Genomic DNA, 15,478 nt, shown 5'->3' on the forward strand with positions numbered 1-15,478 from the left:
CCCGCCTTGAACCGGACCTTATCTTTCTACAATTTGATTTCCTGCCCCTGCTTTAAATTAAAGCAGTAACAAACCACAGCGCCCTCTTGCGGTTACAAACCAGAATTACGGCGGTTCAACTAATCACACGACAGCGTACTGAACAGTACTGTACATGTACAATGACTATAACTTACTATAGTCGCGAGTAACCTTGAATTGTACCTGCACTTTTGAAGAGTACCGCTGCCATCATATGCCAGGAAAATGTTTTCAATCCACAGCACGATATCCGCATGACACACAATAGCATCGATTAGTTCAGACAGCATTTTCTTCGAATAATTTTATTCACTAATGCCATTATGGTGTCCACGGAAAACACATCCTACAACTGAATATTCTCGTCCATGATACAAAATTACACAACGGTGGATTATCGTACAAATTGACATGGCATTTTGTACAACATGGTTACAAATAATAAAAGTAATAGTAACCAAGGCGAGATAGCATAATTTATATTGAAACAATACGCATTAGGCGAAGATCAGATGGCAAGAAAAATATCTCGGGTAAAAAGTGACTTGGTTGGTTGAATTTTGTGACATACCAAAACTTAAAAACTTTTTTACGTCAAAACTGGCATTTTTAACTTTGTCAATTCATTCCAGAGGCAACATCTCATCTGGAGTGCGGATTCAAATGGATATCCAATCAAATTACGACTTGTCCGACATTTTAACCTGAGGGACAAAATGGAAGTGTTTCCAACAATATCAACGAGCGAAGTCTGCAACTAGGACACAAGCTTATTGCTCTCGGCGGACATGAATGCGAATCCTTTCAAAATATTCATAACCCAGTTAGAGGAATTAAACAATGGGTACTGAAATTGAATTAAAAAATTGAAATTACAAAATGTCACTGCGAGAAGGTTTGTAAGTTTTGATTTCTTTTTAAACATTATACTGCTGTATAAGCGGTAACTTCCAACCAATTACTCCTCATATCATCAATATTTAACCTGTTCAGACACTTGCAGTGACTCTAAATTGTTTCAGTCGGGAGAATCATTGTAGCGATTGGACTGCTCGTTGAGTCAATTTGATAATAAAACAATTTCCCAAATTTAATAACTAGATTGTGCTTCTGCAAGTCTAAATTCAAAGCAGAAAAAACACTGGTAATGTAGCACATTCATTTGATTAGCATGATTCCATTTATAATGCAAAATACACACTGTGTATTTAACACGGATTTATGATTCAGCGTTCTGTGTACTTATGTTTCAAATGAACCTCTTTGGGATGTGACTACGAAAAGCAATGAGAACATGTGACTTAGTCTTACATAACCAAATAATATGGACAATCTTTCATGAATGTTTGGCCTTGAAATGTTACATGATGAATACTAACCGCAAGTATTATTCCTTTCACCAAGACAAAATGCTTTGAATTTCAAAAATAAGGAGTGGAAAAAACATCTACCTCAGCACCATTTAAAAAAACATTTTCGGCAGAATAAAAAAATCCTAAATCTTTCCAATTTATTACTACAATTTATAAGTTTTTAAAAATATTTAAATGCTTTGTGTTTTCATCCATTCCTTGATTAAGATTGGTTAAATTCTAATTATATATGGTTTCTTTTTTTATAATAATAAATATGTACATTATTTACACTATTTACCTTTGTACAGGCTTTTTTAAATACAGATTAATTTTAATACTGGCTTGATACAGCGTGCCAAATACTCATTACAAAGTGTAAAAAACCTACATTTTCAAATGGAATAGGCGTATTTCGAATAATTTACTCTGTCAACTGACTTTTGAAAATGCTGCTAAATGACAGAAAGTTAACTTTTTTTTAAAGACAGTAAGTTTAACAGTTATACCAGGTTCAGTGAGAACAACTAATTTTAAAATTCACACCAAGTGTCTTTTAAGAGATGACTGTCTAAAATTTGAAGGAAAAAAAACAAACACCTGGAGCCCATGCAAAGTCTTAGTCTAAAAACTGGGCCTGATTACGAGTACAGAGATCCAAGTTCTTTTTTCTACTAATTTGAGGTGCCCCTGTTCAATCACTTACCTCTCTAGCCCTGGCCAAAGAACTAGGAGTGGCTTCCCCTTTGCCTAAAATATTGACAATGTGCCTGAGGCTCAACCAACAGTAACCGTTAAACTTGCCTGGATGAATAATGCCCCCTTCCTCTCATGACCAACATTAAGGCCATATTTTAAAAATCTAGGAACCCCCCTGAGCATGTAGACTAAATCGGTTAAAATTTGCTTTTGGGGAAAAACGGGCTAGAGTTAAGAAAAACTGAAAACACCACATGTTGGTGTCAATGTGACAAAACACTCAATAATGCCGCACATGACATAGATCTTAAAAAACTGCAACTGTAAAGCAGGGTTTAAAGTTGTTGTTTGCCAAAGTGGTGTTAAGTTCTTGACACAAAACTTGGTGAACAAATCTTTACACTAAGCACAGACTGGCCATTTTTTCGAAGTGGCAAATCTTGCTTGTCTATCAGCAAGTGCTGGGGTGATCGTCAAGGTAATCCAAGGTTTGGTCTAGATCCTCAACCTCCTGGGATTTCAAGCTGCTGTGGACAGATTCAGTCCCCTCCCCAAGATTAATTGTTATCCTCAGCTCTGAGTCTGAGAGTGCTTCAGTGAGTGCATCACCCAGTGTGTCACTGTGTGTGTCCCTATCCCCGCCTGGGAGGTCACAGCAGGCCCCAGCCAGGGGCGTACTGCTTGGATCCTGAGGGAGGTTTGGAGGGTTCAACGGTGTCCTCTCAGTGTCTGTGCACTGAGATTCGTCGTCCCGCTCTTCAGCTGTGCTGTCATTGTTGACGTTGGGATCGCTGTCAGTGTAGCATTGGCATTGACACTGGCATGCAATGAACGCTGCAGTCTCGTGACTGTCAGTTGTGATGCAGCAGTCCGGGTCATCAAGGTCAGCACAGGAGGCGTGGTGGCAGTGGGGAATGCTGCCTTCACTGGCAGCCATCTTTTTTCCCTCCAGCACGCCTTCCTCCAGGCACGCTCTGTTCTGCTCGTCTTCTTCCACGCTGTGCCGTTCCACGCTCACCTCGCTCTCCGTACAGGTGTGCTCACCCCGGCTGCCACAATCGCCATGGTTACTGTCATCACGGAAGTCCCTCATTGGGATGCTCTCCTCGTTGTGGTGGGGCACAGGCATAGTTCGCCCGTCAAATTCCGTCCCAAACAGGACCCAATTCTGGGGATAGGTACCCCCTAAGGGATCAGGAACCTTTTTGGATCGGCGGTAGCGTGCCATGAAGAGAACGCAGTTGATCATAAAAGCTAGGATGGCAATACAGAAGATGCCCAAAACGATGTACATGCCAATCTCTAAGGGGCTAAGGGATTCCTCTGTGTAAGGATAATCACTGGTATCTTCCTCAGAGCCATCAATGTTAGCGTTGTCAGCTTGATCAAATTCATCGACGGGATCGTAAGGAAATGGAATGTCGATGGGGATGGATATGATCCCACCTTCCGATTTTGTGCCTCCGCCCCCTCCTCCACCATGCTTTGGTCTCTTCTTGTCTGGGTCATAGTCACTGCGTACCACACCATAATCCACAGAAGCTGCTTCAGGAGTGAGCCGGATCCGTCCGTGGCTGCCGTCTGCATTTCCGAGCAAGTCCTCGTCCATGCTGCTCGGCCACCACTGCTTGGGCCGGTCGGCAAAGGAGACGTTGACGGGGATGACGTCGAAGGCAAGGGCGCCATTGCGCTTGCGACGCTGGCACTCAGGCGGGAGCGCAACCTCCAGCATGAGTGTGGTAGAGCCCTCCCTCACAGCGATCACCGCGGGGTGGTGGGGTGTGGACCCGGGGCTTTTAGTGACCATCTCTGGGTTCAAGGTTGTGATGACGGCCTCGAAGTCTTTGATGTCAACGTCCTGCAGCGCCACTTCCGTGCCGTCATCAAACTCCAATCTCGCATCCATTATAGCTTCCTGATGGGCAAAGTCCAGGGGAAAAAAAATTGAATGTAAGGAAGAACAGAATTCAATATGATATCTTTTGTTGCATTTCCCCTTGCCTTGCACTGAGCTGGTCATGATTACGGAAGTAATATGCTTGGAAACATACTTGTATCTAAACATCAAAATTATCAAAATACACCTTCCAAACTTTATCTGGATTAAAATCATTTCTGTCCAACTTAAACCTCTTGCTGCCGGGTGGAATTTGAAGTTGAATGACGTGAAACTGGGACAGTTTCCATTTTCAAAATTCTTTTAAAAATCATAACTTCATACTGGACATTTACACCCACACAAATGATTGTTTGGTGGCTACTCTAATCTAACAGACAACATCTATTGATGCCCGAGTATTTCAGCCAGGCCTGCCGTCTGGTAAAAAAAGCCCAGATTGCGTGGTGTTACATAAGTTTCTTTTGTTCCCCAAACTGGCACAGTGCGCGGCTGGTGTCTTATCAACAGGGGCCAGATTAGCATGCAGCAGTATTGTATTGCTCAGCACTGGAGCACTTTTGTCCCCGTTGGTAATCCGTTCGCGCTGAATGCCACAAACAGAGGTATAATCTTTCAAAACAATGACGGATTTCCTCCTCTATTGAGAACTGAAAAAATGTTAGCAATTCCCAACAGCTCGGTCTTTTGTTCTGAGTACCGTCTTTTGTTATAAGGCCTAGCTCTTTTGTCTGGTTTCGGGCTCCCTGGTTCTGTGTATAAAGCGTAAGTGCCCAAACCAGGCTCCCTGGCAGCATAAAGTTAAGGCTGGTTCATACTTTGCATGAAAGCAGAAATGAATGTGAATTTGTGACGTCAGATCAAATATTGCAAATTCCTAAAAGTTCAACACATTTCAACTCAAAATTTTGCTACAAATTTTTTGTGACGTCAAATTCGTTCGCTTTTACCTGAAGTATAAACCAGCCTTTGATCTGTGCCAGAAACCTACTCCTAATGTATGTGCATGTGTGCAGTCATTCAGATAAGCAATTCAGGATGTTAACTGAACTGTGAACTGGTTGCCATGGATGTACCACTTTTCAGAATGAGGCAGCAGTTCTAAACTGAATGACAAAACTCTGTGCGATGCACTCTAGGCTAATTGAGACAGAGTTGACAATTCACGCACCTGGAACTCAGCAAAGAGTGCCCTGTTGGAAGAGACCCTGGTCAGGCTACGGTCTCTCCCACTGTTCTCAGGGGCAAGAGGCACCGATTGCAGAGCGAGTCCGGAGACCAGACCAACGTGGAGCTCAGACACTTCCACTTTGTTGTCTGACACTGCAATGGTAGCCTCGCCCAGCACCTGTTGGCCGTCTTGACCTATGACCTGTGCCAAAGGAGATGAAAAGAGGCAACTAATGTGTTGGTTTGTTTTTACAAAAAAAATTCAACATTTTGGGTATTCCAAATGACAAGTTCTGTGTTAATAAATTAATGAGAAGAATACATAAAATTTGTGCTGACAGAAATAAGCCAAAGCCCTTTCCAGAAAGCTGGCATTCTGGTAAATGCCTTGAAAATCTGTGTCTTTGTTATTTAACCATAGAAGAGTTGGGGAAAGGGGATTGATTCTGCCCAACTTTTTTATGGTTAAATCACAAGGACGAAATCAGCACACCCCACCTTGACGTTTCCTCCAATGTCATTTTAGTGTATTTTTTCATCCACCAAGTCTTCATTAGTCATCTTTTGGAAGTAACATCTTGTGGTTATTTGCACATCAACAGACTGATTGTGCCAGCTACGTCACATGACCTTTAGTGGGTATCATAGCAAAGTGTGCCATAAATATTGTTTACCAAAAATAAAGCCGAATTTTGGCATAGTGCTCAGCACATCAGTAGTCTGATTACTTTACTGACCGTTGGCTTTAGTTTAGTAAAAGGCATTGACGACACACTCTGCGATGGGACGGCACCATGTTTGCTGATGTTTGATACCCACTCTTGGTCATGTGACTTAGCGGGCGCAATCGGTCTATTCTGTAGAAGTCAGACATTCAGTTCTCACGCCATGCCCATTTTTTTCGAGACAGGTCAGCAAAACTGCATACTTATTCCACTGACTTCCCCAATGCACATGGGCCAACATGCACGAGGCCTTGCACTTCCAATGACCGTAACAACAAAACCTTAAGCTTGAATTAGTCGAAATTTGCACTGATAGTGTCTGCATGTGTATGTTTCATTAGGATTGTGCACTGGACAGCTGAGTTCTGGGCGGAGTGGGGATCCCAGCTCTTTTAGGGTTAATCGAACTATACCATCTCAGCAAACACAAACCTGCACTTTCACATGTGGACTAGAGAGGGCGGTATACATGGGCATTACTTAGGGATCAGAATCGTCACTGCTATAGCAGTCAGGCAAGACAATCACAGCAGGAACTGCTCTGGGAAGTTACTTGCTGAGCAAAACTTGGTTAGGGACCAATCACAAATCACAGAAAGCACAGGTGGTGACCACTTTTTGCTGAGAAGGTATTTTTTGGGCTTAGCAGAGTATTGAATTTGAATTTGGAAAAACATTTATTTCAACATTGCCCTACAAAGACACATAGGTAGTACATTGCTATACTAAAAGACAAGAATGCACGTATTTAGATTCAAAAGGCATTTAAACAATTAAATTATTACAAATAATATTAACACTTAAGCACAAAAACAGAGGGCAATATCTAGGCAAGTGGGTGAAGCTAAAAGCTTTTGTACCCCGACCTGGGAAGGACAAGAACAAGGACTATACAAACAGTAGATATATGGGAAGTACAGGGATCAGATATACTAGGAGTACTTCTGAGTTCAGCAGCTCAGCAAAATTGTAGACTTTGAGGGTCTTTTTCAATCTATTTAATTTGGCAGGATATCAAATAATTTTCATACACCTAAAGTAGAGTATAATGCTGTGTCTTAGAAAAAATGTCATTGAAGCTCAATTCAACGACTAAAACTCCATGTACAAAAGGTTTCCTCACGTCTTACCTGGATTTGGGTCATCCCTTCTGCCAGACCTGTGACCCTTGTGCCTTCCACAAGAATGATGGTTTGATCTACAGCTTGTAGTTGGTGTCGGGTGTGATGAGTCACATGATGGCGTATGTCGTCCCCGTACAAGTACTGCTTAAGACCGGTAAGGCGCGGGACTGTCAACATACAGAAGAGAACAATATCTTGTAGTGAAATAAAAGGTTTGGCCTATAACAATGTGTGGCATGCCGACTGACTGGGTCAAGTAAAATGTTTAGCACTAAGGACTTTCAGAGCATGGATGCACAACAGAAGCTTAGTTTTGGGGAAAAAGAGTGAAGGTCTAGTTGGCCTACTTTTTTGGCCTATTTTAGTTGGCGTACTATGGAAATCTTTTCAATTTTTTTCTTTAAATATTTCAGAGGACTCCAAAGCTGGAGCTTAAGTTGAGCCAGCAGCCAATTTCACGAAACTTTACACAATGGCGTAACTCCACTTAGTAGAAAAAAATGTGTGGCAGGTTTGTACAGTATGCACGTCAGTGTAGGAGATCTACATGGGAAGTCTGCATGGGAAGTCCACATGGGAAGTCCACATCGGGAGTCTGCATTGGTGGTCTGCATTGGTAGTCTGCATTGTAAATCTGCCTGGGAAGTCTGCATGGGAAGTCTGAGTGTACAACTCTGTAATGGACGAGTTGTCTCCTCACCTGTATTTGCTTGCGGAGCATAGAACCTCGTGTATACGTCCACCTTGGCTTGCTGGTACCGCAGTTTGCATTTCCCCTTAGCAGTGTTATCCCTTCCGGTGTCTGGTTGGAGGTTACCGGGACCTAACAACCCCAATGTCTCCGCCCCTAAGTCCAACGTTTGCTGGGCATCCCGTCTGGACCTGAAATTCATTTCACAAGATAGACAACAAAACAGTGAATGTCAATTTCCAACAAAGCTTCTCAATCTTCTTTGCTTAATTTTGACTTGTGGAAATATACAACTGTACTGTACTACATTTCACCACATTGACAACAGTAAATCGGAAGAAAGTCCATTCTGCATGGATTCCAACTTTATAAATCAGAATGAAATGTGGAAATGTGAAAACTACAGTTTGTTCATGCCGCCCTCTATTGACAAAGATAAGCTACTGACATGAAAAACGTGTCATTTACAATGACTTTTACCTTTTCTTGAATGAACACTTCTGTGGTGTACTTATTTCTTTTGTACTGACAAGATTTGATAAAGGCTCATTAATCAAATGCTATCCTTTTCTCTGTATATTATACCTGAGCAAAATTTCAATTTCTGCATTTCTGTACTTGTAACTGTAAATTCTTTGCTCTCATATCATCATTCTCACTATAGCGGAAAACCATTAATGTTAGAATGCTTTTGTCATACCGAGAGCGCTGCCACATATCCAGCTCCCTTCTTAGTCCACATAGCAATGGTATCTTATCTGATTCACTTCTTATACTTTTTACGGCAGCAACCCGCTAGCAATTTGGTTTTCTATCTTCAGCAATACTTGTCCAACCCACCGATTTTGAGTAGCAGCTGGGATCTTCCACCCTCTGATCAGGCTCAGTTTGGGGTCGGACAGCACAACCTCCAGCGGCAACTCAGGGTACCAGACGTTGAATGCCTTGTACACCTCCTGCCCGGCAAACGACACACGAATCTTCTTGCCGACCGCACCGCCCGTTTCGGTCCCATCCACATAGAGGGCACTGCAGTCCTGCTTGACCTGTGGGCAAAAAATGATGTGAGTCAATTCTCACACTGCAGGAAAGTCTACGATGAAGTTACAGAGTGACTTGGAGAAAAATTACTATCTTGTGATTGTCACAGTTTATTAATTCAAGTCAGCCTAAAAAAAATATGTGTTAACCCTTCATGAACATACACACTGTACAAAAACTAATCACAAGAGGGCTCCTCTATGTTTAACCATAATCCATCAACATGACGGACCCTTTGAGTCCACATGGAAATGTGCAATCGAATTGAGCAACTTTTGATGAAAATAAAATTAAGCTTCAGCACAAGCAGTGATTTGATGACACCTGACCTTTTCAGTTAGTTTCACTAGCAAATATGACGCTCAGAATTGCAGGCCAGATCAAAAGACATTCCTCTGATTGACCTTTCGCATAATACGTATTAAGAGCATTCATCAAAAAATAACAAACTACACTAGAGGAAATAAATAACTTGATTGCTTAACAGTCAGTAAAGAGTTGCATAATAAACCTTCATAATCTTAATGTTGGAGCAGAGGGGAAATAAAATGGAAATGTTCCACAATTTGAATCTCCCTATGGACACGCTAAAGGGAACACCTGTCTTTTAATTTTTATTTACCACCCAGATCATAAAATGTTGTACTAGTTTTATGATTATTAGTTTCATCAATAAACCATCCAGGCCAATGCCCAGTGAATTTCAATCACAGAGACAAATTTCCTCTCAGGTAATCTGAATAACCTCCAACATCAGCTACTGTGAAATTACCAATTTGGATTAACCTCCAACAAAAAATTTAGTCAGATAGGTTTTTTTTTCTTTTTTACGATCCTGATGATTAAAAGGGTTATTTCATGGTGCTCTGTACAGTCCAAATTCGGAAAGCTTTGACTGGCTGCAAGCTAATTTCACGCTGAAGGACACTCGGATATTTGGCTCAAAATTGGTGACCTCCAGAAAGTTTTTTATGAGTTGTTGATGGAGGGCCATTTCAAGTTGTTAGATATCAGGGAAAACATGATGCTGACCAAACAAAGGTCTTTTCTAGAGGCCTCTAATACCCCCCCCAACAAAGATACTGACAAATGGGGGGAAACCATCAGCACAGGGCTGGGAAACACAGTTGGTAGGACAGCAACAGTGGTTTCAAAAGGCCCATGGTCTCCTAAAGAAACTCTTCCTTCTCGGGAAAAAAATTTGCAGTACAAGTGGTGCCCACAAGAGGGAAAACCTTTTTCACTTTGCAAGATCATCTTTGATTCATATTTGAAGTCAGGCTGTGTGTGAAATAGGCACTGCTGTCAAATGGCTAGGGCTACTCTCCATGCTGAGCTAATGGCAAAAAGCAAAGCCACTGACACAAAATGCCCTGTATAACATCAAAAAATGGAGGACCCCAAAGGATTGTGGGACATGAAGTGTGCAAAGGATCTGCACAGAAGATGAAACCGTGACTTGGATAACTATGGATGTTATAATGAAGTTAGTCAGAGCCAAAAAACTATGCAGCAGGGTGCCTTGTCATGTTGTTAACTGCAGCAAGTTACCTTGAGGACATCAGGATCCAGACTGGTACACTGCGCAGAGGCGGTGATGTTCTGCACCTGTCCAGACTGCGTCACTGTGACAACGCTCATGGGCAGCGATACCCTCTCGCCGTCCAGGACGGCCGTGTTGACGATGTCATCCGCCTGTGAAACAGAGAGACAGGAAAAGGGGCATTAAGCAAGCGGCTCAGAAATGATCTGTTTAATGCACAGGAAAGCCTGTTTGCAGCATCTCCATTCACAACGAGAATATCCCAGGTTGCGTAAGGGTATTCCTTGGGCAAAAATTTTGGCATGCCTCAACAATGAATTCAATGAGTTTCATTCATAACTTCCATCGCATTCAATGCGAAATGAAGATTTCTCTTTCCAGAATGTAAAAGAAAAGTTTCTGTTAAACAGGTTTTGAAAATGAAACAAGCTTTATTAATGTGTACATTTGTTTGGCTGAACAATGTTAAAATAAATGTTCACCAATATTTTGATGTCAAATCTTGCAAAAATGAGAACTAAAAATTATCCTTGGCCTGACAAAGGAAGGTACGTGTAGTAGTGTTGGGAGATATTTTTCAGGCAGATGTCATGTACTTTTGAGTAGTGATGATTAAGTGTAGAGAATATGTCATTCATTTTTCAAACTGCATGTGATGTTTCAGCGTGCATTTATTACAACTCAGGTACATACAAGTATTGACCCTGAACAAGTTCAACTGGGCATGCTTTTGCACGACACATTCTAGTTGTCCTTCGAACTGGAAGACAAACAGAGTGGGAAATCTGTATCATTTTCATTAGGGGCTTTGAGTATGGCGTTTGGAAATACCTCACGGTTGCTTAATTTAACTTGTTGCTGAAAGTGTTTTCTTTGCTTCGTAAACACCTATGCCCTGTGAAATTTGGACACCCTTACAGCATTATCCCTTGTTGGTCAGAGAAGCGCTGTGTCACATTTCTGGCGAGACGTTCTGGCAGCAGGGCAATTAAGTGTGACGCCACCGCATGCACCTCAGGTAGGTTTTATTGGTTGAGGGGAATAAGTTTGGGTGAGGGGTGCACACAAAGATCAGCAACAGGTGTGTGGGGTGGGGTGGATAGACACCGAGTCTCCGACTGAGTGTTCGTCAGTTTGGGGGAGGGGAGAAGGGGAAGGGGAGAAGAGGAAGGAAGGATATTTTGGAGGGTAACTCACCACACCGTAAACACCTGTGGTCAGGTGCTAACTGGTTTGGTGGCCACAAAGGATTAGGGAGTCCAGTGCCTGGATTTAAATGCAGAAGTCAAAGTTCCAAGCCTGATTGTAGGAAAGCTAACACTGACTTGAGCACTTGGAAGCTTGTCTAAAATACAGTAAACCAGTCTAAGTTTTGCAGACTGACTTGGAAACTCTTAATCAGGGTGTGTCAGTGTTTGGAACGGTGAAGGTCACTTTGAAACACCGGGTTTGATATTATGGTAACAAAAAATTATAACATCTCATGACCGTCTTTTGAACACTTGATCATCATCATCCTGCAGCTGATAAAAATCTGGCACCGTGGAAGGTGAAGGCAGTGACAAGGGTTGTATTTTACGAGCAGCACGGCCTTCAACAGCTAATCTGGTCACTGCCTCATGATGCTGGGCATCGTAAGGCAAGTTCAAGTAGTGATCATACTAAACTACAGTTCAACTTACACCACCCGAATGATGGATGGTTTGGACTATCCAGTTGACCATTTAGACCAGACCTTGGGGTATGGTCGCATCACTGGTTATCAATAGCCGATTTCATTTATCATTACTGAGAGAAACCATTCACGTGAAAATAATTGAACGAGATTTCAATAACTATGTACGTTGCGAGAGTCGCAGCCAATGGTGAAATGTGAATAACAAGATTTAAAAAAAAAAATAGGCTGACTAGGGTCATTCGCTGTGTAACTGAAATGCACATGTGCAGCGTTGAAAAGCAACTGACTACTGGTTGAGCTGCAGTTTCCTCCTGAACTTGCCCGTGGAATGCCATGTTCTAGTCTGGTTCCGCATTAGCACATGCAGTGATGGCAGCTCCTGTGCCTGTCCACAAACCTAAATCACAAGACAGCCCAGCCGGCCGCCAATGTTTAAGCCACGTTAATAATGGTGGATTTTCTCCCTTCACATTTTTTGGAGGGGGGATGTATTCATCCAGACAATGTACTTTTGAAATTTGACAACTAGAAAGGTCATCTCCATGTTTATATGCAAACACAGGAAGTGACACAGCTTTTAAGGATTGCCGAGATTCAAATATACAGTGTGCAGGTTGCCCTTTATAGACTGAATGTACTCTATGTCAAGTGTTTCCTGAAATCCCACCAGGAGGAATCGTAAAGGCTTGTTACAATAGGATTTTCAAGAAGGCACATGCAGTCTTGCCACTTTAACCATTTGACCATCAAGCTTGCTCACACTACAAGGCTCGAATGGTATAGGCAGCTGTTCTGTCTGTACGCATACGCCTTCCCTTTTTTTTAATGAAAAAACATTTCCCAAAGACTTCATTACATTCAGCAAAGCTCTCGTAAAAACCTGGATTGTCCCCTTGTGTAGGCAAATCTTGTTATCAGAATGGACAAGTTCAGTTTTCCATCAGTATGTGCCCACATTGAAGCAGGTCCTAGGTCATTCAGGAACAGATATGCGCTTGTGTCGCCGTACGCCAACTCCCATGATGCGTGTGTTCTCTGTTCTCCAATGACCTTGACTTTTTTTGGAAATACTGAACTGGCTGCTTAGGTGCTGCATTAACACATGCTCACGTACAGGTCACAATTGCACATTCAATACAGTTTTGACTGATACGGTGTTGCATCTTGCCAAAAATACCGGTACGAGAACATGTCTACAAGTACATGGGTGTAATGCCACGGTAGTGACGGCCTCTCCTTGGATTATGCTGGTATCAGATGTATTTTCCTGAAGAGGATTTCACCTTCCTAAAGAAACTGGCAACCCCGCATCTCGTGTCTGGAGATTAGGGGTTGCTCCTGACGCCTACATTTTAACAACAAAAGAATGAAAGACATCACTGGGATTTTTTTTTACCCAAACAACGGGGATCACAGACTGCCCAGAAGTGGAGGCCACAGGTACTGTTGTGACGATGGTGGTAGTGTGCTGCTCTTGTTCGTAGTCAATGCGCCAGTTGGCAAGCCGAGAGCTGGAGGTGGTGTTCTCCACTTCAAACTCGACAGTGAATGCGGGGACATCTGCCAAGGCTTCACTGAATTAGGAAGGAGGGAAAAAAAAGATTGGGAAATTCAGTTTCCTTGAAGTTACACGGAAAACGATAATGTCTGGGAAGAAACTCTACACACCAGCAAATTGGAGGGCTGAAGACTGTGATGAATGAAGCTTCATGCTCAGGTTTTGAGGAAAAAGAGGTGTTACCAGTTTTGCACATTCTCCTGAAGATTGGTTTTATGCATGAAGCTGAAAAGGACACTGCCTGTCTGTACACATTCAACTGAAAACTGAACAAATGCAGTGTGTGCTGTTTGTAGACACAAACAAGATGTGTGTGTGAACACAGCATGTCCTACCTAGACCTTGTAAATTGGCCAAATGGCAACTATATGGTATAGTTCTTGCATGGAGCTAACGGCAACATTACACTGCCAATACACATTACATTGTAGTTATTAGAGAGAAATACCATGTTTGAATAAGTTTTACTGAGTTTTCCCTTCACATTCACTGACTGACAGACCTATTTCTCTGCCCTATGTCCTACTTATTCACAAAATATATATGTATTCTTGACAAGAATTTATAAAATTTCAAGTAGAGCTGGTTGGATTTTTCCAATATCCTCCGACAGAAACAGCTGTTTATATGCCCTGTTTCTCACGTTTCAGTGAAAGAATCGAACATCAGTTACAGGAAACTGAAGTTTGTCATGCAGAACTAGTAAGAACCTTATTTTAACCTACATGTCAAGACAAATCTGTCACAGTTGAAGTTGTCATGGCCCTGTTCAAATAAATGGCGCCGTGGCAACAAAGGCAGTGAGGGAAAAAGAAGGATTAAAAAATGGAGGCTAACAAAAGAACTGCAGGAAAATAAAATGATTGTGCTGTGCCAGCTCAGAGTTGCCGCATGTTTTTTTTTATTCACTTGAAAATGTCTGATAATGATCACACAACACAGGCATGTGTTATCATCGTGGGTCCTGTTATCTGTCGCAATCTTATCGCTGAAGACAATCTTTTATAGATTTTTTTGTGTGATTACATTTCAAAATCTTTCCCCCAAACCAAAAAGGTTTGGGGAAAAATTCTACCCTCACCAATTTATTTGTGTAATCACAGTCTCCCTGGGTTACATTGAGGCCAGATTAAAAAAAAAAAATAGGGAGGCATTTCTGGTCTTTGCAGAAAAGAACACCAAAGAGGGAGAACATGCCCCAAAGAGTGGAGGACGATTTCTTTCATCACACCAAATTAACTGCCATGAGCACACTTGACCCCATTTGACCTCCACAGGCTGTTTTCATTTTCTCTCCGTCTTCTTGGACCCTCTGAGGGTTTGATCCAACCAGATAAATACTGAGAACAGGGATTTGAGTGGGGGTATTTTAGGGAATAACTTCAATACTTCGCGTAATTTGGTCGCAGAAAACAATTTTGTTTACTGAATCTTTACTCACTGCTCATTTCAGCGGCAATCTTGAGGGAAATGTATCCATGTTTCTTCCTACTCCTGTGTCAGGAATTTGTAACGCTGCTTACATATTTTCTAACACAATAAATCTCAAGGATACGGTGTCAATGCAGAGTATACAGTATATTAGGAAACCTATCAAAGTGACACCTTATGGGTTGCTTGGTTGATTCAAATTAGCATAACTTTTGAAGGCATCTCTCTTGAAATAGTTATTGAAAATGAAATGAGTTGTAACTTGTAAGGGCAGTTTGGTGTGTAAATTTTTTATTTGGAAAAGGTGCGTGGAAACTGTACATGAAATGAAGGTAATTGTTGTACATGTAATTCCCTCTACTGTGCTTTAAAACTCATGTGTTGAGATATGGCATAATTACAGTAAACTCTTGATAACTCAGAGTCGGTTAACTCGAAACTCCGGTTATCTCGATGATATTCTTCATTCCTGCCCAAGGAATAGGCTTTTACATGTATGTACAAACTCAAAATGCTCACACCACTACATCTGCTTAACTCAAAGTTTT

The 15,478-nt window shown here is 41.8% G+C and overlaps 1 protein-coding gene across 1 annotated transcript in view; it reads right to left on the reverse strand.

Moving 5' to 3' along the window:
- Positions 1-310: 310 nt before the first annotated feature.
- The window catches only part of LOC110980689 (transmembrane protein 132E-like), a 50,131-nt gene continuing 34,963 nt past the window's right edge, over positions 311-15,478 (reverse strand). Inside the window, exons 4-10 of the mRNA XM_022237587.2 lie at positions 13,338-13,515; positions 10,272-10,415; positions 8,520-8,725; positions 7,689-7,870; positions 6,995-7,155; positions 5,141-5,341; positions 311-3,987 (exon numbers count right to left, since the gene is read on the reverse strand). Coding sequence (XP_022093279.2) covers positions 2,524-3,987; positions 5,141-5,341; positions 6,995-7,155; positions 7,689-7,870; positions 8,520-8,725; positions 10,272-10,415; positions 13,338-13,515 — 2,536 coding nt within the window. The 3' untranslated portion in view covers positions 311-2,523. The remainder of the gene's footprint in view (positions 3,988-5,140; positions 5,342-6,994; positions 7,156-7,688; positions 7,871-8,519; positions 8,726-10,271; positions 10,416-13,337; positions 13,516-15,478) is intronic.

Source organism: Acanthaster planci, linkage group LG09 (genome assembly GCF_054643075.1).
Source record: "Acanthaster planci isolate LZ-2023a linkage group LG09, COTS_SCS, whole genome shotgun sequence".
Classification (NCBI taxonomy): domain Eukaryota; kingdom Metazoa; phylum Echinodermata; class Asteroidea; order Valvatida; family Acanthasteridae; genus Acanthaster; species Acanthaster planci.